The 26,114-nt window shown below is 42.0% G+C and overlaps 2 protein-coding genes across 4 annotated transcripts in view; one reads left to right on the top strand and one right to left on the bottom strand.

Moving 5' to 3' along the window:
• Nucleotides 1-26,114, bottom strand: part of Elk (Eag-like K[+] channel) — a 390,053-nt gene that overhangs the window by 301,112 nt on the left and 62,827 nt on the right. The window lies entirely within an intron of this gene.
• The window catches only part of LOC109038791 (glucose dehydrogenase [FAD, quinone]), a 39,846-nt gene continuing 27,949 nt past the window's right edge, over nt 14,218-26,114 (top strand). Inside the window, 1 exon segment of the mRNA XM_019053984.2 lies at nt 14,218-18,867. Within this exon segment, the coding sequence (XP_018909529.2) occupies nt 17,317-18,867 (1,551 nt within the window). The 5' untranslated portion in view covers nt 14,218-17,316.

Here is a 26,114-nt window from a genome sequence, read left to right as displayed (position 1 = left end):
TGGGTTGGAGCCAGCCCTGTAAGCGAGATGAGGTGGAAAATTGATACGTAAAGCCTCGCAATGAAGAGTGGCACTCATGACTGCAACGGATGCAAACTGCAAGCACGAAAATTTAAGGTAGCGACGCGACACGTCACTCATGTCTCTGTCTTTGAAAGCGAGTGCAGTGTCTTAAGGGAATGGATCGTATTCGATACATCAAACAGGTGAGATTGTATCCCACTTTGTTTGGAGACTCCAAATCTGAAAATATGGCAACCTTGCTAATGTATTTGCTCCCTATCTTTGCATGGAGAGTTTGAGAGGTGGACTCTTAGGGTGGCGTGGTAAATTCCCTCCCTTACAGCGTGTGCGACCTTAACTTAGAGAGCTTTTTGAGCTTTGGAGTTGATTTCAAAGAAAACTAGTGGCACCGTCGTGCTTCTTGCAAAATTTCACATACGAAGCAGGACTTCAATCTCAAATTCCTGATACATACAAGAGCTCCACTCTGTGACTTAATCTTAATGGTTCAGGCAACGTCGCGCCGGTAAGAGAGAGGGTTGCTACTGGAGAATGAATGCGAATTAGCGTGGATGCTTTGGGCAGTTCCACCAGGAGGGAGGAGCGGAGGAGGAGGGAGAAGGGGAGGAGGGGAGGAGGAGGTCGGAGGTAGGGTCCCGGTCCGAGCAATGGAGCAATTACTTTGAGGTCAAGATTAATGTTTTCGGCTCTCTCCCAACTCCTCGTTTGTCAAGTTCATTAGGTCTCCTCGGAGCCCCGACCCTGATACCCCCCCCCCCCTCTCGCGGTGCCCTCGGCCGCGAGTCACCCCTCCGATAACGGTCACTTTCACTCTAGCCCACTAACACGGAGAAATGATGGCTTTCAAGGTGTAAGTGTAAACCCCCCCTCATTTTCCATCCCCCTGTCGTTTATGAAGTGTGGCAAGAATAGAGTTCTCACGGGCAGCGGGGATTTTCGATCCGAGGCATTTTTGGTGTAGCGGCGTACGGCAGTTAACTTGGTTCTGAGAAGAAGACACTTGAAACTTACACTGTAACTTCGAAACCTTCAACTTTTTTTTCAGAATGTAAAACACTGGTTTCAGGTATTACCCTCGTTACTACCAAAACTCGTACTACCAAAACTCCATAGCCAGATACCTCGGTGATCAATTCTTTACTATACAGTCTCCAAAGGGAAATATCGATAATTCTCCCGGGCAAGATTGCCGGGTTGTGCCATTAAAGTGAGATATTTCTCATGGGTTTAAATTAGGAATAGCGCTGATTTTTCGGATCAATCCGACAACAATGCTCTGAAGGAAGCCTGCCATCGGAAAAGTTCGGAGGGGATCATGATTTGGGGGCCCTTCTAAGGGGGGTCTAGGAGATTATTTCCCCCTAGAAAGATCCTTAAGGCTTGCTTAAGGCGCCGTGGCAAGCTGCGGCTCGGCGAGGCGGGAGGGCGGTCAACGCGCACCGTGCATTGGCGCCTACAAACCTAAGTGGATACTTCAAGCATTGCGCAATGCGTGAAGTATCCACTTAGGTTTGTAAGCAGCTTTGCTCTGTGTTCGGCCCTAAAATTTGAACTCACGGAGTCAGCATTTTTCAACTCGTGATTTTGAAATGTTTGCACATCCTGTATGGATTATTCTCATTTAAATAGATGGGAAAAAATATGTGAAGGAAAATATAATGTGTGTTTTGTAAATATTAAGGTGGTTCCGTGTGAGATTCAATGAATTCCAAAGCAATTTAATTTTTTCTTTTATATTTTGTGCGTTCACTGTGCTGCAGCGTGGGACACGTGCAACCAAACGCTCAAAATTGGACGCATTTGAGTCTAAAAGGTCGATGTAAAAATACCAATGATTGCGTGCTTCTTGGTTTTTCCTCTCTTTTATTCATTTTTATACAGTTGATTTCAACACCACTACGGCTAAATGATATTAATATCGATGCCATCTCTCAGAAAAGACTTGCCACGTTTTAAAAATGTACATGTTTTTAAAATGAAGTGATATTTTCATTTAAAAAAGGTGTATATAAGGTATAATTTATTCATAACAAAAATATTAAGATTAGAAATATAACCAAATATTCACCACTGACAATTTGGAAAGATGAATACTCCCATTTTCAAAATTCTCTGTAAAGACGTTAATAGCCAGTGACGTTGAATGTCTTCAAATATACTAACTAACTAACTCAAAAGGAGAAAGTAACATTTCATTTGAAAAAGTAGTCACCATAATAACACCTCCTTCTCTCTCAATTTCCTCATTTCGATATTCTCAATGATATGATTTTACATACGGACTAAAATATGTATAATACTTGGACCAATTCACAGTTGCTTATTTTACGCGTGGACGTAAACTACTGGACAAAACAGGTGAGCGGACAAAAATCGTTGACGAAATGTCCTGGAGCCGAATATCTTACGCATTGCGCCAAACAGTGCGGTCGGCGCGGCGTCTAACACATACAAGCGCCTACAAGACGGCATGAATACTTCTCACATTGCACCAAACGCAAGGCGAGAGTTTTTTGCGATAACGACTCGACCACGGGTATAAGCACATTACCGCTAACTGGATTGAGGGCGCATCACATTGTGAAGATTACTCGACACTCGACTGAGCTCCCTTCTCTGGTTTGCTCGACGCTAAAATCGCCGCATAACAGGACCACGCGTCATTTCTTTTGACATTCCCTGCCCGGTTTTTGCCACAATTAAAGGGTAAATGAGTATCTTGATTGCAACAATTTAGCAACTAAACAATGCATCGATTCTGAAACTTGATTCGCGTAAAATTAATTTTGGTTTAATAAAAAGAAAACAGAACGAACGGAAATATCGCGTCGAAATTTTTTGTGATTTTATTTCAAATCATTCCGGGGATTTCTCGGAAACTTCTACAAAAACTGTGTGTAACCCTTAAAAAAAAAAAAAAAAAAAAAAAAAAAAAAAAAAAAAAAAAAAAAAAAAAAAATTATTGATTCAAAATAAAAAAAATGAGTAGAGATTTGCAACTTTGCACTTGCAGGTGAGAACACTTCTTGCTCCGCATGAAGAAGTCAATTTTTTATTTCATTTACGGCAGGCGTAACGAGATAACTATTCGACCATGGGTGTAGGCATATCGCCGCTAGCCGAATGGAAGGCGCGTCACACTGCAAAGATGACTCCACCACGTTCCCTTTCCTGGCTCGTGCGACGCTAAATTCATCGTTAAACTAGGATTACGTGTCATCATTCTTGCCTCTCTGCTCCGGTTATTACCAGAAGTAAAGGGAAAATATATGTCCTTATTGTAACGATTCAGAAACTCGGAGGATATTTAATTCGCTTGTTTTGTTACATAAAAATAGAATGAACGGAAATATCACGTCGAAATGTTCAATGTTTACATTTGAGATCATTTAGGATAATTGGTGGAAAACCGTGTGTAGCTTTTTAAAAAAAGGTGTACAAAAATAAAACATTAAAATTGGTGCACAACATTGCAATCAGAGACGAATTTGCTTTCTTTAGCATGCACCCGTCGGATTTTTAATTCATTCATCTCTTCAATAACTTGAACGTGGTTGTTCTACTATTTTTTACGTGTAGCTTTTCTCAGTGCGGCGGCCGCGGAGCGGCTACAGACCTCTAGTCTATCATAAAAGGAAGGAAGGAGGACAGTAGGAATTTTTCTACTTATCTACGAACCAATTTTGTATTGTATATTGAGTTATTTTATTATGTTTAGAATTTTTAATTGACCAAGTTGTAATCCAGACGTGAACGACAAGCAACACTATTGTCATAGTCAGTAAAATATTTGTAGGAATAAAGAAACGGAATTTTGAGTGAATTCACTGTTTTTTCTTTTCTTTTCTTTTTAAAAAAAAAAATAAAAACCATAGGACCGTCTTCTCGGGATAAACGATGTCTGTGACACGAAGCAATGTGACAATTCACTCATACCAGGCTGACTGCGGGTTATTCTTACCTCATGGCCTAGAGACACAGACTGAGATAGTGCGTAGAGACGTGAGCTGTCTTGCAAATACGTTCACACTTTTTAGTCCAATAAATTCTGCGTACGGTAGGCTGCACACGAAACACATCGGGGACGTCTCTTGAAATTCTGGAGGCGCCATCGAGAGCGCGGAAGATTTCTGACGCGTGAACTCGGGCCAGCGATGCCGAAATGACGAAAAAATCCTTGACTAATCTTCAGTCGGTTCTCTTACAAAGTGTAAGCGGGATGCTTTTAGTCAAAAATCACGTCTTCGTGTCGGTTAACTCCAAAAATTAATGGCACATGCAGCATTTCAGCAGAGGCGCCGAAGGAAATTTATGTTTGAGTTTTTCATTTGCGTTTACTCTTGTTCTCTTTATTTTCTGAAGTACATAACTAGATTTTTGTTTGTTTGTTTGTTTAGTTACGTTCGCTGTTTTTCCTCACAAAATTTGAAAGCGAGAATTATTGACATTTCTATTTAATTTACTGTTTTTAGGCCGAGAATATAGCTGTAGAATTCAGAAACGCCTCCCTCAAATTTTTCAAGAAATTCTGATGCAAAATGTGGTTTTTTTTCATGCTCAATGACGTAATCTTGAGAGAAAGTAAATATAAACGTAAGAATAGAAGGGATTTTTACACCCGTGAATGGATTTGGAGCTCATGTAGTGGTAGGGATAAACATATTGAGTATAATTATTTCAGCAAATAGAGTTCTTGCATGTGAAATGACCGCGGAATCAGTCTCGCCGCACGCACGTCCTGAAGAAAGGACCTTACCTAGGTCTCGAAATGCGTCGGCATAAAATACATTAAGTGAAAGTGGTGAGTTTTAAAAAGTAGTTTTAACCATTTTATGTGAAAGGAATTTGGGATTTAAATGATTTTGTTGAGTGAAATTTCGCGAGAAACACGATGGTTTCATTTTTATTCGCTGGAATTAACTCCTAAGCTATAAAAAAAAAGCTCTCAAAGTTGAGACCGCAATGGAGCGGATATCTTACGCTAGGTTAATGAGTCCACCTCTACATCGGGTCAAACTCACCATGCACAGAAAGGGAGCAAATACATTGACAGGGTTGTCATTTTGTTTGGGGGCTCTAAAACTGGAACCACGACAACCTTGCTACGGTATTTGATCCGCATCTGTGCATGGAGAGTTTCACCAGATATAGAGATGGACTCATAACGTAGCGTGGATTATCCCCCCCCCCCCCGGCCCGAACTTTGAGAGCTTATTTTGAGATTCGGAGTTGATTTCAGGGAAAAACCTGTGGCAATACCATGTTTCTCTCGAAATTTTACATCACAAAAAGTACTTGAATTACATGTCGATGGTGTAACTCCCAAACCACGTATCTCGATTTGCGACGTTGCAGACTTCTTGTCATAATTCTTTTTTTAAATAAAATGCTACTTGACTTCAATTCTTCTTCCTTGATTTTTCTTCTCAAAGCAAAGAAAACTCGCCTGGGAAAACCTCAAGATATTGATATTAATTTGTTCTCCTTCCAAAAAATATGATGGGAGCGTGGAATTCTAAACACCGCAAACGAGATACGTGGTCTGGTAGTTTCCCCGTCGATATCCCTCTCACACGTGCAAGTACTCCATTGCTGCCGTGCTAAGGAAAAACGCTGTATGAGCGTTCAGGCGTTGCCAAATTCCCTTAGGAAAATCACCAATTTCCAGAAAATTTTTCTGATATTTTTCTTCCAATTTCTCAGATAATGTTGTTTGTAATTTGAACTAAAGTGCCTGCAAATTTCAAGGCAAAATGTTCATAACTTTCCTCAGAAATAATCATTTTACCGGAGGAAATTTGGCAACTCTCGAGTGCTCATACGGCGTTCTTCCTTAGCACGGCAGATTGAGGATCCAGTTACGCAGGAAATATAATATTCCGGAAGATTTGGCAAGCTACGTGACGCGTGACGAACTCGGGCGGGGGCACTCGTCAGAGATGAATCATTCCCTCACATCTGAAGTAAACGGGAAGCCTGAATAACTGAGGAAAAACAAGGGATCCCGTGGGACAACCGAGCATTGGCTGTTTAACATCTTAAACAGATCTTCCTATCTCCCTCAGCCCTAGGAAAACTCGCATCTTTTCCCGGTTATTTTTCTTCTCCGTCGTGTTGCGCTCTCCTTCTTAAATTTCCGTGTCATTTCTCCGCACTTCAATCCCCTCCAACCCCATCCAGTCTGGGTCGTTTGTTGGGGTCGACGAATAAAAAAGAAGAACAAACTTTATTGGGCTGCCAAGAATGCCCGAACGCGCGGGACCTGCTCTCTGCGTGCCATGAGAAAATCGGCCACCGCTGTCCGAAATTTTTTCATGACCTGTTGCAGATTTTTACTACACCGAAAATAAGAGTTGATCCTATCAGTGAAAGTCTCAAAAATCACAATGAGGCATTGGCAAATTTTGAAATGAAACTTTAAGAAATTTACGTTTTTTTTTAACTTCCCGCTTCAAAAACGATACTACGACACAGGTCAACATTTCATTAGAGGAGTCATTCTAGTCATCCCTTCTGAAAGAGCAATAACCAACACAGCCGACGCTTCCGCGCGAAAATCGCAGTCGGGAGCACAAGGTCAACCAAAGCGGATCTTAATCAATGCGAGGTAATCGTGATTGTAAACAAGCTGGGTTGCTAACAAATGGTTAGAATCTCGTTGGCATATGTGTTTTGACGGATTGGTGTTGACCATATGTTGAATATTGTGAAGTTCCTAGTGCACAGGAGTTGGATCGGCCGACACCTCTAACGAAACGTTCACCTGTGCCTAAGTATCGTTTTTGAAGCAGGAAGTTCAAAAAAACGCAAATCTATCACGCGGATTCGGAGGTTAGGAGTGTATTTCAAACTTTGCCACTGCGCTCATCGTGATTTTTGTGACAGTGACTCATAGAAACAACTCTTATATTTGCTGAAATTGCACTGATTTGTTTACATTTCCCGACTTTTCATGTTGGTCTTTTTCCGTGGTGAAAAAATTTTGAGGCTTCCATCGCGTCTCATTTTCGCTTCGAAGAACTCTCTGCACTCCTATCTCTGTAGTGGTGCTTTTCGACATTGGTGCGGCATGCTTTGCGATATACATATAGATTGATCTGTCATTTAAACCTATGGAAAAGGACCGACAAACAGGATGTTTGCAACGAACATCTTAATGATCGATTTGTTCCCATTGCTTCAAATGGGAAAATATCGATAGTCGATCGTTCACGCTTTGCCTCTGGTTTTCGACATAACATTTGGTCGGCACGTCTGACTCAAGGACGGAAGAAGTTCGAATTTCCCTGTTAGTAGGGACAAATTTTTACGAAACTCACGAGTGAGTCTGCTAACGCAGACTCTACTTGGCCTTATTTTCTGAAAATTTGAAAGGCCTAGGCATGGGTGTGTATATATTGCCCTGATGTCGAACGATACCAATTAACATCTGAAAATGGCTGTGGGTTCCTGGCGGAATAGGTCAAATCGTCGTTTCCCCCACGGAAAAACTTAAGTGCATTTTAAAGTTGCCACATTTCTCCTTGCAGATCGGATTTTTGCCATGAGAATTTCAGGAATTTTTAAGTGAAAAGTTCACTGATTATTCTTCGGATTTCATGCAAAGGTAAAACACAATTTGGATAAAAATTGTAGGAATAATTTGTTGTAAAAAATTCAGTTGTTTGAGTCAATTTCGCAACCTCAGAATGAAGTTATGTTCCTTCGTCTGGGACACGATGAAATAAGTAGAAAATGAAATAATTCATATTTCATTTTTGAATTTTAAAGGACATTCGTCGATATTTCGAGGAATTTTGAGGGCTCATTTACATAATGGCAATAATTGATGGACATTTTAACTACAATATTAGTTTATTCTTTTTCAAAAATACGAAATGAAAGGATATCTCTACTCTAGCGTAACGAAGATTTCTCTTGATCGCTTCAGTATATATACCTGTTTTCATACTATAATTTGTGTAAATACCTGCAATGAACGGAACTTACTTCAGACTGCCAATACTGCTAAAATATAGACTAACGTAAACTAAAACAAGGTAATAATACCTCAGACTCATTTAATAATAAACTTTCCTCGCATAAATAAATGCATGAAAAAAGGCATTTACACACACTGGCCTTCAGAGAGAGTTTACACCGGGAAAATAAACAAACAAAGCGTTTAACGAAGTATAGCTGCCTCGCTGTGAGGGACGCACCTCTGCATTGTGGAGCTCTTTTTTTTAAATTTGAATAAATATAATTCGTTAGATGATCACTCATACTTGAGCGGAATGAATGCAATGAATTTGAATGCAAATATTTGCATTCAAATTCATTGAAGTGATAGTTTCTCACACGTATCTGCAATTCTTTACACGGAGCACGGGACTGACACTTAGGAGTAAAAACATTTCAATTAGACGTCATGTAGATCCTTCGGTACATTCGGAGTTTAGGAATTTTTTAAGTCAAAACTTGATTCCTTCTGGACAGTGGGCTGATTATTGAAATTGAAAGACACAACGATAGACAAAGAGGAAATAAAAAGTATGGAGCGATCCTATTGGTTGAAATGGGTGGTTCTTATAGACTAAGGGAGAAAATGATGGACTAACTAGCGTCTCTTGTGGGTTGCCATTACTTAGTCTATTACATACATCCTCTGTCCATCGCAACCACCAGCTTCGACCAACACGATCCCTCAATATCTCTTTTGTCTTCTTTGTCTATAGCTTTGTCTATCAATTTTAATAATCAGCCCGCAGGAAGAAAGTTCGATAGTCGATTTTTGCAAAAAAAATATACCTTGAGAATTAAACATTTCCTTTCTGATTTCTTAAATTCTGAAGTGAATAATGTCCATAGGATAATACGTATGCGCAAACGTGAACGAAACTAATTGAAACGCGACCACAAAAAAGCGGCTGTAACGGCAGTCACTGCCTATTTTGGTTTCGTAATTGAACGGCTAGGATTTATAATAACACAATTCATGTTTATCTTCACTTTTCTAGCTTGTTTGTCCATTCCCTTAAAGTTCGTACTTTTTTTAATCATAAACTTTGAATTGCACGATGCATAAAGCACCGCCTCGAAACTAACTTCTCGAGACAAAGCAGCTTGATGAAGTTACCTCAAAGACTTCGTTCGGAGCGTGAGTCTGGCTAATACTACCGTGCTAGGGGAAAAGGCTGTATAGGCATTCTGACGTTGTCAGATTTCGTCCAATAGGATATTTATTTATGGGGGAAGTTATACATTTATTTCCCTGAAATTTCTAGGAATGCTACATTAAATTGCCAATAAACTTCTCTATATAATGCAACGAAATAAAGTCTCCAATTTTTCAGAAAATTCGGGTTTTATCGGGAGGAATTTGGCAACGCCAGCATGGTCATATGGCGTTTTCGCTAACACAGAGGGATGGCAAAAAATCTTGTGTGGTTGTTCCAGGAGGCATTCGCTCAACTTTTTAATTCGGTTTCCATTATTTTTCGTTCCTTTTTCCTTCCATCGCATCGCCTTCGGCCACGAGTCGCAGTTGCTCGAATTTCATTCTCCCTCCCAACTGCGCGAGCAAAATTACACTGCTTGATCTCTGTTTGATTCAGAGCCTTTGATTCGCGAACTTTCCCGGATCGAGTTGCGGAACCCGAATGAAAGTTAGGCAGATAACAGTGACGAAGCGTCAGTGATCGATTATCGATTTTTCCTCATTTGAAGCTATGGTGAGGAATCGATTATTAAGGTGTTCGTTCAGAACGTCCTCTTTGTTGATCCGTTTTCATGGGATTAAATGGATTGGATTTTGCAACAAGGAACCAAGAGCATTCCAATGTTGCTAGGATTGTGCAACATGCATTCTTTGCGACAAAATCACTGAAATAATGAAAAAAATCATATTTACAAGGATAATTTTCCTCTTGAATTCATAGTATACTAAGAGTAAAGATACAATTTTTATAGATGATCAGTTTAAATTTGCAGGGTAAAGAATGTTGCACAATCGTGGCGACATTAGAATGCTCCTGCTCCTCGATTGTTGAATCGATATCGAATGACCTTGATCGATATATAGCATTGTTAAGATAGGGATTTATCGATCGGAAGCATTCGATAACGATTCAACAATCGACCCGCAGGTTTCTTTTTGCTGAATGCAATCCAAATGGCAGGCCAATCGATACATCGCAAAGCACGCCACGCCACTGGTAGATGAGGTGTATTCTCGGCTTGGTAAATCACAGAGATACCGCGATAAGGCGTGTATTATTGGGAAAGACGAGTCCGGGTAGTCAGATTGTCAAAACCTGAAATGGTAAGAGTCGTGTAAACTATGGTAATTAGACGTTACTGAGTAAACCCCGAAGTGCGGGGACCGTCTGCAAGTAGGAAAAACGTCCCAGATTTGACTCTCAAAATTGGACGTATTCATGCTAAATGGAACTGTGTGCAAGTGGTAAGATGGGGTGTGCTCGTTGGTTGAGGGCCATAAGAATGAATGGGGATTTAAAAGCGCCAGTGACGTCAGCGGCAACGATCGAACCCAGGCACGGCGGGGAGATCGGTGGCGGGACTCTTTACTCATGAGCCCTGTCCACAAAGCTCTTGTCCCATGCTCAAGGCTCACAAGTTAGCGCTCGATTCCTTTTGAATTAATGTATGATCCCGCTTTTCCAATTTTCCAAAAGGAACTATATCCACTTTTACATTGTTTCTTATGCAGTTTGCGCGAGCACACCCCACCTTTCGGTTATAGGACATTTCGTCAACGATTTTTTGTCCGCGCACCTGATTTTTCCAGTAATTTACGTCCACGCGTTTTTTCGGCACGGAAGTTTTGGTCCACATGCCAGTTAAGACCCAAAGTTAACTGGCCCACATGTAAATACAAACGACAATTGCTCACGACGTTTTTAGATGAAAATGTAAAATGTTTTGGAAGAATGAGGGTTTGCTTGTTTTTTTTTGTTTTGTCTGTTTGGTCCAACGGAGAATATTATATAGATGAGAGTTTTGGTAAAAATGAGGGAGCGTAAATTCCATGAGACAAAATTCACTAAAACTCTCCACACCTCTTTGGTGTAACAGGACTTAATTATCTTTCAAGAAATTCCCACCTTGTTATACCTGAACCGGATAAACCTCTACATTTGCCTCAGCTAAAGGCTCTTAGATTTTTCCTGTGTACGATAAGTATCTTGATTTATTTTGCGAGGAAATATCTGTACTTTTAAAGGATGCCTGTCATTCTTAATACGTTCAATTTCGTATAATACTGTGCAACACCTCTGTTGTGAAACAGTTGCTTCAGGCGCCGCCGCACGGCGCGGCGGGCGGGCGGTCAGCGCAAAACGCGCATTGGCGCCTACAAACCTAAGTGAATACTTCAAGCATTGTGCAATGCGTGACGTATCCACTTAGGTTTGTAGGCGCCAGTGAACCTCTCGCGATGGCAGCAGCAGCACGCCGCTCCGCTCTCTTAAGCTTTAATATTTATACTGGCATAGTCAGCGATATTTAACTCAGGATTTGGAAATTTTTGCACACTCTGCATTGATTATTCTCATTCAAATTGATGGGGAAAAAAATATGTCTCAATTTATCAAATGAGAATATTAATATAATGTGTGTTTTTTTAAATATTGGCGGTTCCGTGTCAAATTTAATGATTTCCAAAGCACTTTAATTTTTTCTTTTACATTTTGTGCTTTTATTGAGCTGCAGCGAGGTGTACGCGCAACCAAACGCTCAAAGTTAGACGTATTTGACTCTAAAAGATTGATGTACAAATAGGTTAAAACTAAAGATTGCGTGCTTCTTGGTTTTTTTCCCCTCTTTTATTCATTTTTGCAGTTTCTGTCGGCACAACTGCTGCTTATTGAGATTAATGTCACTTGAAAAAAGTTCGACAAATATTTGTCACGTTTTAAAAATATAAATGTTTTCAAAATGAAGTAATAATTTCGTAAAGAAAAAATTAAAAAAATAAAAAAAGTACCATTACCATAATAGGGTATATTGTACATCGAATATTTTTAAGGATATTTATAAACCAAATATTCACCAATGACAATTTAAAAAGATGATTCAAAAGGAGAAAGTAATAACATTTCTTCAGAAAATGAGCAACGATAGCAACACCTCCTTCTCTCTCAATTTAACATTTCCATATTGTCGATATAATTTTACATACCGACTAAAATATAACGCTTGGACTAAGTCACCGTCGCTTATTTTACGTGTGGGCGTAAACTACTGGACAAAAAAGGTGCGCGGACAAAAAATCGTTGACAAAAAGTCCTGAAACCTACCTTTCCACTTCCACACAGTTCCTTTTAGCATAAATACGTCCAATTTATACTCTCAATTTGGCTGTAATTGGGTACTGATAAGCGAAAAACCGCCGAGTACCTTTTCATGAGCTCGCAATTGCACAGTACTTCACCATTACCATTTAACATGAAAGTACCACTTGACGCTAAGTCATACGACCAGTGATGAGGCGTGAATAATCGAAGATCGATGTTTCCCTATTTGAGGCTATGGTAAAGAATCGCGATTATTAAAGTGCTCGTTTCGAACACCCTGTCTACCGATCCCTTCCCAAGTATAGGTTTAAACGGCAGATTAATTGGTATATCGCAAAGCACGCCACGCCACTGGTGACGATGGCTCACCTTATGCGTGTTATCAGTCTACTGAATTGGGGAGTACTGATAGTATGTTTATGTGGCTCTGGCGCAGCACATGGCAGGAAAAGAGAGCCAGAGCGCCTTCGACCTTTAAAATATGCAACACACACATTCCTGGAGTACGTTTAGTTGTATCCATGGGTTTTACTAACGTTGCGTCCCTCCGCGTTCGTCGACCGAAATTCAAGTGATGAAAATAATACAACAAACGAATTATGTAACTCTAAATCAGCCAAAACTGATTTCTTCCATCGAGAAAAAATAAAATATTTCAAAAACCGCAAGACAGCATTTTCTCTCTTTTCCGATGGTGAGCCTTTGGCAAAGGTTTCCCAAGTTTTACGCCGAGTCCAAAAGTAAACTCGGGGTTTCCGCTGCAATCGTCAATCTTCCAGGAAAACTAACTCGCCTAAACTTATATCCAACTTAGACTTATAAAGTACTTGTTTTAGCACCAAAATGATTTTTCTTAGATTAACTTCTCCACCTTCTGTGCAATTTTCTGTGCGTCTTGATTATTTTCATTTTTTCGAGTTGATGTGTTTTGGTTTTCACTGATTCAATTGCATTGTTGTACCACTGCAGGCAGAAAATCGATTCATTTCTGATCGGCCAGAATTTTTAATTTCCTAATGAGACATTCCAGTTGTGTTGTTTCTCGCGCGGGGTTACAAAACTGGATCCAATTCTGGATAGATGTATCGATTACTCGCTGCGTTGCGTAGTCGTTCGGCCGTGCCCGCGATGCGGTCGCGTCGTGCGTGGACTTATTGCCCAAAATCGGCGAATTCCAGGCATCGGTGCCCTTTCGCTCTCCGGCGCCCGCCTCAACCCGACTGTGCCCAACCGGCGTGGCGCGGCGCGCTCCTCAGTGGCCGTGGTAATTCGCTGCGAAGACTTGACGTTGCCACGCTGTGCAGAAATGGGTCTGCGTCTTACGCACAAGAGCTTCAGCCGAACGAGAGGACTCTCTTTCGGAAGTTAAATTTCACGAAAATTACGGCACACCAATCAACAATGTTTCATTCCCTGGTAGCAACGGCAGTTTAAAAAAAAAAAAAAAAAACCTTAGAAAAGAACACTTTAAATTTCAAGACGACAACTCTTAAAAAACCCGTTAAAATGCTCGTTTTAAGAGACTCTTCGTTGGTATTTTTTTTCAAAGTAAATTTTACCAGCGGTGAAATTCAGGTAGGGAGGTGTGTTTAAAAAAAACACTTAAAACATCAACTGTAGTTTTCCAACACTAAAAATATTTTCAATAAAATGTTTGAAAACTACGACTGTAGTTTTTCAACACTAAAAATATTTTTAAAAAATTTTTAATAACTACATTGATGTTTTAATGGTTTTTTTGACACTTTTGCCCTTACATTTTACTTAAATTTTACCTCTCGTGAATTTTACTTGAAAAAAATAAAACCCGTTTTGTCTCCTCCCAGCCGGCGGGGAACTAATCAAGCATATGAACTGGCATTTTCACGAACATCCGCACAACCGTTTTTATGTGAAACATTATTTTGCCTATGACGGCTGATGTGACTTGGTTCACGGAAAAATAGTTAGGTAGCATTTACTATACTCTGGTTAAAAAACGGCACAACCGGACAGTATGGTAACTTTCACCAAAATCACTGTCGCAATAAGGGAAAATCTTGTTACTTTCACGATAATTTTGATGAAATTCATAGAGAAAAAAAAGGAGGTGTTTGCATTTCGGGCATCTTGGAATTTTTTTTTATTACGTAGGTCGGTACACCGACGTTTATCATCGATTTTCTTGGAAATGGTTAATTTATGGAAAAAAGTCATTCTATAAAAAGTGCTTGAAATTATATCATGAGTTGATTTAAGCAAAAAAAATGGGACACTATGATCCGTTTTTCATACTTCGAATTCCGGATTTCGCTGGCCAGATTGCACCGACCTACGTCACAGGATATGAACAAACCTCAAGATGCAAACACCGCCTTTTTTTTCTCTATGGATGTATGAAATTTACCATACTCTCTGGTTGTGCTGCTTATTAACCAAAATATGGTAAATGCTACCTATTTTTTTCCGCGCCATTTTAAAGAGGATTGAGCATTTTTCGGCGGAATTCTGGCAACGGCTGGATGTAGATACGTTGTTTCTCCTTAAGACGGCAGCATTAGCGGGCGGTCGGGCCGAGGTCAAGTTGAAGCACGACTCGCGACAAAAGACGCGCGTTTGCCGAACGCGAGCGCGGCGGCCGACCGGCGGCGGTGGTCGGTGGTCACTCCACCATTTGAACCTCCACCACCACCTCAGGACCCCGCGCGGCAGCCCCGCAACGCACGTCCCATTCTCTCGCGCGAGTATCATCCAGTTCCTCCGAGGGCACCGACACCAATCAACCAAATACACCCGAAATCGCGAGCGCGGTTCCGACCGATTCGCGCGAGTGCCGGCCACGAAAACTGCGACTTCACTCTCGCCAGTGATTGATCCACCCAATTCGCGCGAGTGCCGGCACGAGAATAGAGCGAATGCAAGAAGAACACGCGAGTGCAGGGAGACCTCCGTTGCGAGTTGATCCACACATCTCGCGCGAGTGACAGTTGTGCAGCAATCGAGTGAGTGCAACGAGAAGACACCCGATCTGAATCGCGGTGTTTTTATAAAATTATTTGGATAAACAAATGGGAAAATAATCCACACTGTTATAGTGCAAACGATATTTAACATTGGTGCTACTAAATATGTAGGAAAAATTTGAATCGTAATTTGTGTTCATTTATTTTGACATAACTCTCTTTTTCTTTTTAATTCGCAGTTGATACACATAATTCGCGCGAGTGCGGCATGAATAATATCCAGTGCGTGCAACAAAAACACGTGAGTGCAAAAATCGGGGATAAACTAGTATTAACATGATTGATCAAAACAATTCGCGCAAGTGCCAGTCACCAAAAAAAAACCAGCGGGTGCGAAAAATAACACAGAAGTAGAGAACGCATTTTCATCAGTATTTATCCACACAATTCATGCCACTGCGAAAAAATGCTTGATTGCCGTTCGGGACGATCGGCAAATGCAATAAAAACACGCGGACTGTATACTGTTAACGATGATCCTCGCGTAGTGCAAGAATCGCTTATCGGCCCGCTGAGTGAATGGTCCGGGTGATTAAAATTGGGTTGATGAGTTCGTCCTTAAAAAGTGCATCAAGAATACCGCACCGTCTACTTGAGTGTGTTTGCTGTCGACGGAATTGATTTATCGCATCTGCATGTGTGCGCTTCGCATTAACTAGTCGGGGCTAAGCTTTTAAATCCGATAATGACAGTCTAACAATTTGTGTTTCGCGCGAATGCTCGGTTGACAGTGCCTCGAGGCCGGCTCCTGAAAATTTGGCAGTGTTACTTGTAAAATCAAGCATTTTCGTCAAGAAAATTTCGGTCAATTTACTTCTAGACGTGAATTATTTATAAAAATAAACAAAAATTACTCCTCATCCGAGAGCACACAGTAAAATCACACAAGTACTCTTGCTCTTTTCAAGTTGTCCACAACTACACAGCTTCATAAACTCGCAACTTCTCTTTTTGAACATGGTTTTGTAATACTTGAACATATTTAATTTTTAAATTTTAAAATATGTCTTATTAAAATCTTTGAATTTAATTTTTTCAACATTTCGATGATTGGAGAGTTACGTCCGCCATTATTTAATTCTTCCTATGATGATACTCATTTTTAAAAGTTCTTTTGGATTTGGGGTTTTCTTTTAAACAAATTATTTACGATGAGATCTTTTGGCATTATTGAATCATTGCGATGCCCATGAAAGAACAAGATAACGAAGACATGGTCATAAAAGTAGTGTCTCTCTCGCGAGTGTTAAAATTGCATAACTGAAAAACAAACATTAACAAGTAAACATGTTGACTCCATTAAATCATTAATTTGTGTGACATGCTTAATTGGTATCGGAAAATGGTGCTGTCTGTCACACAAGGTGCTGATGTGAATTCACGCACTATGTAAAGCCTACAATCTTTAATTAATGGCCTAACCTTCATGTCGCAGTTGTTTTACGGCGTGATCTATTTTAAAAAAAGCAACAGTTTATTTCAGATTAAATATTAATAAACCAGCGCAAAAAGGAAATAGTCATGGAAAGGGGATAGCAGTGCTTTTTTTAGACTAAAATTTAAAAAAAAATCCTGTTGAAACAATGACGCATCAAACCTGATTACCAGATGTATGCAAAATTCTAAAGCGGGAGCTGATGCGAATTTCGTTTTTTACGCTTTCGCTTAATGTTTCAAATGGTAATGTTCTGGGGGACTTCTTTTAATTAAAAACCTCCGAGTAAAATTCGCTTGCGGCAACGTAACCATTCTTCGATGTGCCACACGCGTGCGTCTACCACCTCAAACTCAGCAACTTCTGATCTAAGTCTGAAACCAAACGTTGAAATAAAAACCTGAGGGTGAATAATAACATATCGAACCGAGAGCTCTACTGCTCAAGACAATGTAACCAATCGGAAACTTAAATGCTCCAAGAAATACACTCAGCAAAGTCATCCCTCAAACATATCCAATTATTCAACAGTTGACGCTATTAAAATAAAGCCCAAAACATGTCGGAACACACTCTGAAGACTCGAAAAAGACTATCAAATCTGATTTTTTTATCTCAATGCCTACTAATTTCTGTCTTGGTGGCGGGCCAAGCGCGACCAGCCAGTGCGGAAGCCTACACGATTTTCCAAGCGGTGCTCCAATACTACAGGAACTGCCTGAATCTCCCACCAGGAGTCGTGAGGGAGCCAGCCAAGATCTACCCCGAGTACGACTTCATAGTAGTCGGCGCCGGTTCGGGAGGCTCCGTCGTCGTGAACCGGTTGACGGAAGAACCCGATTGGAACGTCCTTCTCCTGGAGGCCGGCAAAGAAGAAATCCTCCTGACAGACGTCCCTTTACTGGTCAGCTACATCATACACACGGATTTCAACTGGGGCTACAAGACGGAGAGGTCTGACCGGGTGTTCCTGGGAATGGAGGACCAGCAAATCAAATGGCCCAGAGGCAAGGTCATGGGCGGATCATCGGTGCTCAACTACATGGTGTATTCCAGAGGGTGCAAGGCCGACTTCGACGAGTGGGCGTCCCTCGGAAACTACGGCTGGAGCTACGAAGAAGTCCTGCCGTACTTCAAGAAGTCCGAGGACATGGATGACCCCGACCTGGCCGGATCGCCGTGGCACGGGACGGGCGGCTACCTGCGGGTGAGCCGACCCAACTGGCACTCCCCGGCGAGTCACGCCTTCCTGGAGGCCGGCCGCGAGGTCGGCTACGACATCGTCGACCAGAGCAAGCCGGTCCCTATCGGGTTTTCATACGTCATGTCGACTACGAAAGACGGCGCCAGGCTCAGCGCAGCCAAGGCGTTCTTGCGCCCGATCAGGAAGCGCCAAAACATGCACGTGCTCAAGGAGGCGCGCGTGACAAAGGTAGTAATCGATCCCGTCACCAAAAGCACTGTCGGCGTGGAGTTCATACGCAACCGACGGAGGGTCATGGTCAGAGCCCGGAAGGAGGTCATCTTAGCCGCAGGGACTCTCAACAGCCCTCAGATATTGATGCTCTCCGGTATCGGACCGCGAGAACACCTCGACGAGTTGGGCATCGACGTGATAGAGGACTTGCCGGTGGGCTACAATCTCCAGGACCACGTTTCGGCCAACGGATTGGTCTTCCTGGTCAACTCCTCGGTGTCCGTGATCGAGTCGCGCTTCACGCAGCCGCGCTACCTCGCCGAGTACCTGCTCCAGGGCAAGGGCCCGCTCACCCTGCCCGGCGGCACGGAGGGGATCGCGTTCACGTTGACGAAATACAGCAACGACACCTCGCGGCCGGATATGGAGATCGTGTTCAGCCCCGGAGCAGTCACGGGTGACACCGGTGGGAGTCTGCGCAAAGTGCTCAGCTTCTCCGAGGAGCTCTACGACCGCGTCTACAGGCCTTACGAAGGCATGGATGCTGTGAGTTTGGTGCCCATCCTCCTGCGGCCGTACAGTAAGGGCTACGTCAGGCTCAGGTCCAAGAACCCACTGCATTGGCCTAAATTCTACCCCAACTACTACAGCGACGAACGGGACGTTTGGAGGATCGTCGAGGGAATCAAACAGGTAAGCACTCACCGCCACACAAACGTTTTTTTCTCATAAATTTATGTGACTGTCCATTCTGCCATGCTAATGAAAAACGCCGTATGAGCCCTCAGGCGTTTCCAAATTTCCTTCATGACAAATCACTAATTTTCAAGAAAAGTTGTGAATATATTTCTTCCAATTTCTCAGGTAGTGTTGCTTGCAATTTGATCTTATAAGTCTGCAATTTCAAGGAAAAATATGGGTAATTTTCCTCAAAAATTAACATTTATCGGAGGGAATTTGACGACTCTCGAATGTTCATACGGCGTTCTTCCTTAGCAAGGCAGCATTGTACTTAAGTCACCGGACGCCAACGCAAACAGCTCCTTAGACTCCCGGAGATGATAGTCAAAAAGTATTACGACATATGAGAGAATCGCTCAAAAAAGAGAATTCTAAAATTCTAAAATTCTAAAATTCGTTCTCTGCAAAAATTTTGATTCAGACTGATATAACCAAATTTCAGTCATTATAGTTGGGCACATACTATAAATTGACGTATTTTTGCCAAACGAAACTATGTGCATTAAGATATGAGCCCTGAGACCCTTTAGAATACGTGCATGATAGGGCTTACGTCATAATGCACATAGTTCCGTTTAACAGAAATACGTCCAGATGACCTTACAAGAAGAGAGGGGGGCCAACCTCCTCATTTGAAAACAAAATCTAGAGCCTTGAAATGTAGAGGGAGTCACTGCCGAAGAACCCCAGAACGTGTTGACTTGGACACAGAGGGCCTGAACCCGGCGTGGCGCACGTCTCTCATCGTCACATTCGGGGCTGAAACCCCTGGCAGGAAGCCCGGGTAACTGAAACTTCCATAATCTCTGTTTCACTTTGTGCGATCTCTCGAGCATGTCAAACGCGCTTACACCCTCGGACGTTCAACAGTGCTCCAAGCACTGAAACTCTCATAGCGAGCCCGCCTCGTTGCGTTCCTGTTCGATAATTCCCGCTTGAATAACCTAAGTACCAAACCACGCATCTCGGTTAGCGACTTCGCAACTCAAACCACAAAAAACACACACAAAAAACAAACACACCGCAAAATCAAACAAACAAAAAACAAACACACAAAAAACAAACACACAAAAAACAAACACACAAAAAACAAACACACAAAAAACAAACACACAAAAACCAAACACACAAAACACAAATCACACAAAATGCCACACAAAACATCAAAACACAAATCACACAAAATGCCACACAAAACATCAAAGCACAAATCACACAAAATGCCACACAAAACATCAAAGCACAAATCACACAAAATGCCACACAAAACATCAAAACACAAATCACACAAAATGCCACACAAAATCACACAACAGGGTCATCGGGGTTCCATATCAAATCTGCCCAAAGAATCCCTGATTATATTTATTTTTGCACAAAATTTTACACGATTTTTTCTCGTTCTTTCAACAGTAAGCTTCGAAAGTTTCGTGTGGAAGAGCTAAAAAGTGTATTTTAGAAAAAATGAGGTATGAACTGAAACATTCAATCGCCGCAATCGGAATCTGTTTATCACGATGGCGAGACGTGAATGGTCGATTATCGATATTTCCTCATTTGAAGCTATTGCAAAGAATCGATTATGAAGGGGTTTATTGCAAACACCCTGTTTATCGATCCTTTCCCATAGGTTTCAATGGCATAACAATCGACATATCGCGTAACACGCCGCGCCACTGTTACCCCTAGGTTCCGAGAGGGACGGCAGTCGTGTCTGGTTTTTCACGGCGCTCGTTTAAAGCGTCGCGACGCCCAAGGCGGCAGCGCCGGTCACACGTGACACCGGGAGCTTAAGAGCTTATGATGAACTGCACTAAACTTTTGAGGAAGCGCGGAATGAGAGCCGATAAACACAGGAGCACCGGGAGCGGAAGGAATCGACAAGTTTATTAGATTCAATTTTAATGATAGTCCCGCGTAAGAGCAACTTTGATGTCGATCTCATGGGCTGCGTACTTGGACGGGGGGGGAGGGAGGGGGAGGCACCGGTGGCTCTCGTCTCGGATTTTCCGTCTCGCTCCCCGGGATCCTCATCGTCCAGGACCGAACGACGTGAACTCCATTAGGGTCTCGTAACACTTGTGCTTTTATTTAGAGCTGGATTTTCGATTCATGTTTATCGCTTCACTTTGTGACGTGAAGAAGGCGTCTCGGGTTTCGAAGGGCTCTTAAAAATGTGGAACGGCGCTCCCCGGAGCCCCAAGCCCCGCGCCCCCGCCCCTGCCCCCTGCATCTGCAATTGCAATTGCTAATAAGTGCGCCGTGGTGCGCGCTTGACGGGTTACGCCGCGAGTTACGGTGCACCCCACTGAGACCGGAAGATCCCCCCCCCCTTGCGACTCTTACCCTTCGTTTTCGCAGGTTTTCTCTCGCGTAAAATCACGCTGTGGACCTGCGGGCTGATTGTTGAAATTGATAGATAAAGATATAGACGAAGAAGACAAAAGGGATACGGAGGGATCCTATTGGTGGAAGCGGGTGGTTGCAATGGACAAAGGAGGTGGGAAATAGACTGACTAATGGCAACTCATGAGAGTCCTTATAGTTAGTCCATCATTTACCCCCTCAGTCTATAAAAACCACCCATTTCAACCAATGAGATTGCTCCATGCTCCCTATGTCTTCTTTATCTATAGCTTTGTATATCATTTTCAACAATCAGCCCGCTGCATTGCCCAAAAACCTCATTTTTTTGGTCGGAGGGATGATAGTCTTTGGAATTGAGCTCTTGCATGCCACATCAGGATTTGCAGTTTACCATAGGCGGATCCAGACACTTCAAACATGGGGCGGAAGGGGATTTCAGGAGGCTCCCCGCCTCGAAAATTTTCGAAATTTAAAAGCATCCATTATGCAGTTTGAGTCATGAATAATTACCAAATGAAGTCCTTACTTCTTTCCTCCCCTCCTTCTTTCTCTCATTCTTCCTTCTCTTTTTCGGGCAAACCGGGGTGGATAGGGGGGATGAGCCTCCTACGCCCCGTGGATCCGCCTATGCGATTTATGTACTTTTCTTGTATTGTGGAGCTCGAGAAACACAACTGCTTTGCTCTTAAACAAAATCCGAAGCTTAAAAAAAAGCTCTTCAAGCTGAGGCCGTGATGGAGAGGATCGCTTAAGTTACAGTGAGAACCTACTTCTTTATCCAATTAAACTATCCATGCGTAGGTAAGGAGCTAGAATATAAGGAGGGTGGCGCGTTTTGTCCCCGGACTTCAAGGTTTGGACTGTCACCAGATCGTAAGCAATCCCCTCCGTTACGGCCTCTACCGTGGACCTTGGAAGCTTTCCTGCGCTTGGGATTTGGTTTCAGAGAAAACCAGTGGCACCATCGTGGCTCTCACTAATTTCACGAGAGGAAAAACTATTAAAATCGCAAATCCTTGCAGCATGCTGCATAGGTACAAGAAATGCAGTTTGGATGTAACTTTTTGCCGGTCGTTACTTCGGCCAATTTTCAAGAGCGATGGCGAAAGTTATAAAAAGAACGCAAAAATTTCTTTGGAAAGACAAAACTTCCGAAAAACACAAACGAATTCCCTAAAATGGATGTAACATCATCATAATTTCCTCAACTTAACTATGCACAGAGAAGTGTAAAGAAGGGGCGGAAGGGGTGCAGATAGCAGGAGGCACTTATGAATGTTTTTTGCTAAACACTCCGATTCAACTCCTCAGCAATAACAGGAGAAATGTCTCTCCTAAAGAAGCCTTCGGGAACTGAATATCCTTCTGCAAATACGTGTAGACCGGCACAAATGTACTGCACCCATTAAGTGAACTGATGGATATTTCAAGGAAACGATTCGAGTACATAAATCTTATTTAGAATTCCTAGAACACAGACTTTTGCATGCATCAGCGGAATGTTGTCTACGTAAGGGCGCTTTCGTACTGCACTGCAAAGCCGATTTTGAGGAGAGTCGATTTAATGCGCGGTCGAACTTTCCTTACTTTAACAGTTTATAATTGGTGTTGGAACGCGGGAACTTTCGAGCACTTTAAGCCAAGTTTTGGCGAGCCGGGGTTTTGCAGACTGAGAACTACACAGGATTATAACCTAAAATACACACTGTGAGCACAGATTTCGAAACAAGTGTTGCTTAGATGATTAACGGCTAATTACAGCGCCTTGCCAGCACCTAAAGTTGTAACACAGTCACGGAGAAGGAACTGAGGTTCAAATTAAATTTTTAAAAACGGGTTAATTTTGCATTATCTTAAAAAATAGAAAAGAAAAAAAATCCCATGCATTCTAAAAAATTCTCTTTGAGAGGACCTCAAAGTTTTGGAGCGGAAAATCACCGCAGAGTATTTGTGCTACTACGGGAGGTGTAGTGCAAACTAATTCAGAGATTTCGTTGATTTCGGTGCAAAGAAAACTTGAAATTCGAAGGAACAATGAAAAACCAAAAGAGGACAATCAACTGACGGCTCGTGTTACATTGATTTCCAATTTTTTATTTTAAATCATTAATATCCGTGTTATTTTTCTTCCAACACCTGAAAAAACGCCTATGCCAGATTAAGACGGACTCTGTCCTTATGAGATATCTGAATTTTAAGATTAGCGAAACATTCTTCGCTAGACAACGCACCAGATTGAGTTCAGATATGTCAAAGATTCGCGGCAGCTCTCGAACACAGACCACCAAAAAAGTCTAAAAATACAGTGTGATTTCAGGAGAATAGAGTCCAAATTTTGGATCGATATTACCGAAAAGTTTTGATTTGTTTTTTCCTCCACTCATTAATCACCCGCCCCCGACTTTGGCTGAATTGTCGACTCAATGAAAAAAAAGGGGGGCTGAGTAATTCTCGGGGTGCATGTTTATTGATGGTGAGTGCCCCCCTCTCCCAGTCGTACGTCTGCGAAATTTGGATGAGTGTGTAAAACATGAACGTCCAGACAACCTCATCTCTCCAAAGGCGATCGAAAATAAATTCTATCCCGACATCTTTGAAAGTCAATGTTAATTTTAAAGAATTTGCTAATTTCTATGTTTGCTGTTTAAAAAAAAATCAACTTTTCACCGTTTGGAAAAACTGCAACCTTTCACCAGAGAACCTTACCGTATAGAATCAACGTCATTATCTTTCCACGCAGTTAGCTTTTCAAGCACATTGGAGAAATCAATTAAAAATGATTAAACTAATTAAATCAATTCGATGAATCCTACTCATCCACCGAGGTGGGCATTTGATTAAGTTACGAGTAAGTTAAGAGTTAAGTTAAGAGTTAAGTTTGATTAAGTTACGTCCGCAACTTTGCGGCCGGGTTCACTGTGTCCAGACTCGAGAATAATTGCGCTAGTCGTGCGCTGTCGCACTTGCGCGTGTTCTGCGCTAGTCACGTATGACAGGGCAGAAAAAGATGTCAAAAACGACTTGTTCAAATTAGTGTAGCTGTAAATTTTTTTAAATCATTAAATATGCCTACTATTTATTAAAAGTTTCCTTAGACGTTAGCCTGACTTACTCATTGTCAGAAATGCCTATTTTCCGTAAGAGTGTCATGATGATCAGCTGGACATACCTGAGAAAAAGAAAAGGAAAAAATGCGTTAGTGAGTAAATGTAAAGTTTGTTAGACAAGCATACATAAAAAAGAGATGTTTGAGCTTCGGGTGTTCAACATTTTCCATCACACATTGCTCCCATATCCTAAAAGAGTGCCGATTTTTATATCGGTATCGTATTCTGGTCAGTATGATAAGTGCGATTTTGTCTCGTGTCTGTTTTGAGCGGAACCAAAATTTTTAGCCATCAGCAGATCTATTTCTTAGGTCTCCTTTAAAGTCACAATTTCGGGGCTTGTCATTCTCTGCCTAGAAGGAGGCCACATGCGCGTTTCCGATTTTAATTTTAGGTATAAAACATCCCACTTGCACTGTCTCTCCCATGACTTTGACGCCGGGGCCAAATTTCGTCGGTCTTCCCACCGTACTTAAATTTACTTAAGACGTGTCTCTACTGCACCTAAGTCCGGCTCAGCGCTTCTGATTGGCCGGTGGTGCGGTTTGGCCTCGTCGATGGATGTTGCATGTCCATGTGACACAGCCGACAAAATTCGGTCCCTGGAATGTCTTTCATTTCACTGACCTTTCGAGCGAACCTGACCTAGCAAAAACCGGAGTCCGATCCTGATCAAAGTTTCGTCCGAACTGACGAGACCGATAAATCCTGCTCACTCAGACGAGACGTCAAAAGCTGGCCCAACTTTCCGTAGCCGACGGTCGATGTTAACTGCTGCGGCAACCGAAACTGACAGTCGAAGGAAATTTGAGGGAGGGCGAAGGCGGGGGGGGGGGGGGTGTCGTTGCCGCCGCATTCATTTGACGGACCGATAAATTGCCCGCGGTTTGCGGCTCAATTTCGCAGTCCGACTCGCGGCTTCGGCGGGCCAACCCCCATGACAATTAGCCCCGAGGGGTTGCGCACTTGTGCCGAGAAATCCGTCTTGAACTTAGGGTGATTTTGAAAAGTATTGGGCTCGAATAATAAATTCAAAAATGATAGATTTCTCCCGTAGATTGCCTGTCAATTGGACGTATTTATGCTAAAAGGAACTATGTGCAAGTGGAAAGATGGGATGTGCTCGAGGAAGCCGGATAAGAAACATTATGTGAAAGTGGATATAGTTCCTTTTAAAAGTTCCTTTATAGTTCCTTATAAAATTTGATAATTTTCAATTAAATCAAAAGGAAGGTTGCATATTTACATATAAAAATACGAGCATGAACATTTTTCAGTATCGTGTATCGACGGCGTAAGTCCACAATCACATATCGTCGGTGAAACTACCAAACCACGTATCTCGGTTTGCGACGTCGCAGACTTCCTGTCATACTTTATTTTTTAAATGAGAAACTACTTAACATCCAGTCTTGAAAATTTCTGTGATTTTTCCTCTTTGTGCGGAGCAAATTACGTGAAAATTTCAAGGAATGATATTGATTTGGTCTACTTCAAAAAAATAAAATGTGAGCGTAGATTTTTAAACACCGCAAACGAGATACGTGGTTTGGTAGTTTCACCGTCGATATCTCGTTTGCGATGTCTGAAAATCTCCTTCTCTATGTTATTTTTAAAGGAGATCAAATTGACATCATTCTTTGAAGTTTTTGAAGAATTTTCTTCGCACAGAGAGGAAAAATCACGGCAGTTTTAAAGAATTGCCGTTGAGTAGTATTCCGTTTC

The sequence above is a fragment of the Bemisia tabaci genome, chromosome 1 (assembly GCF_918797505.1).
Source record: "Bemisia tabaci chromosome 1, PGI_BMITA_v3".
Classification (NCBI taxonomy): domain Eukaryota; kingdom Metazoa; phylum Arthropoda; class Insecta; order Hemiptera; family Aleyrodidae; genus Bemisia; species Bemisia tabaci.
Note: the sequence above shows the minus strand (reverse complement) of the source record. Positions and strands in the feature narration are given on the sequence as shown.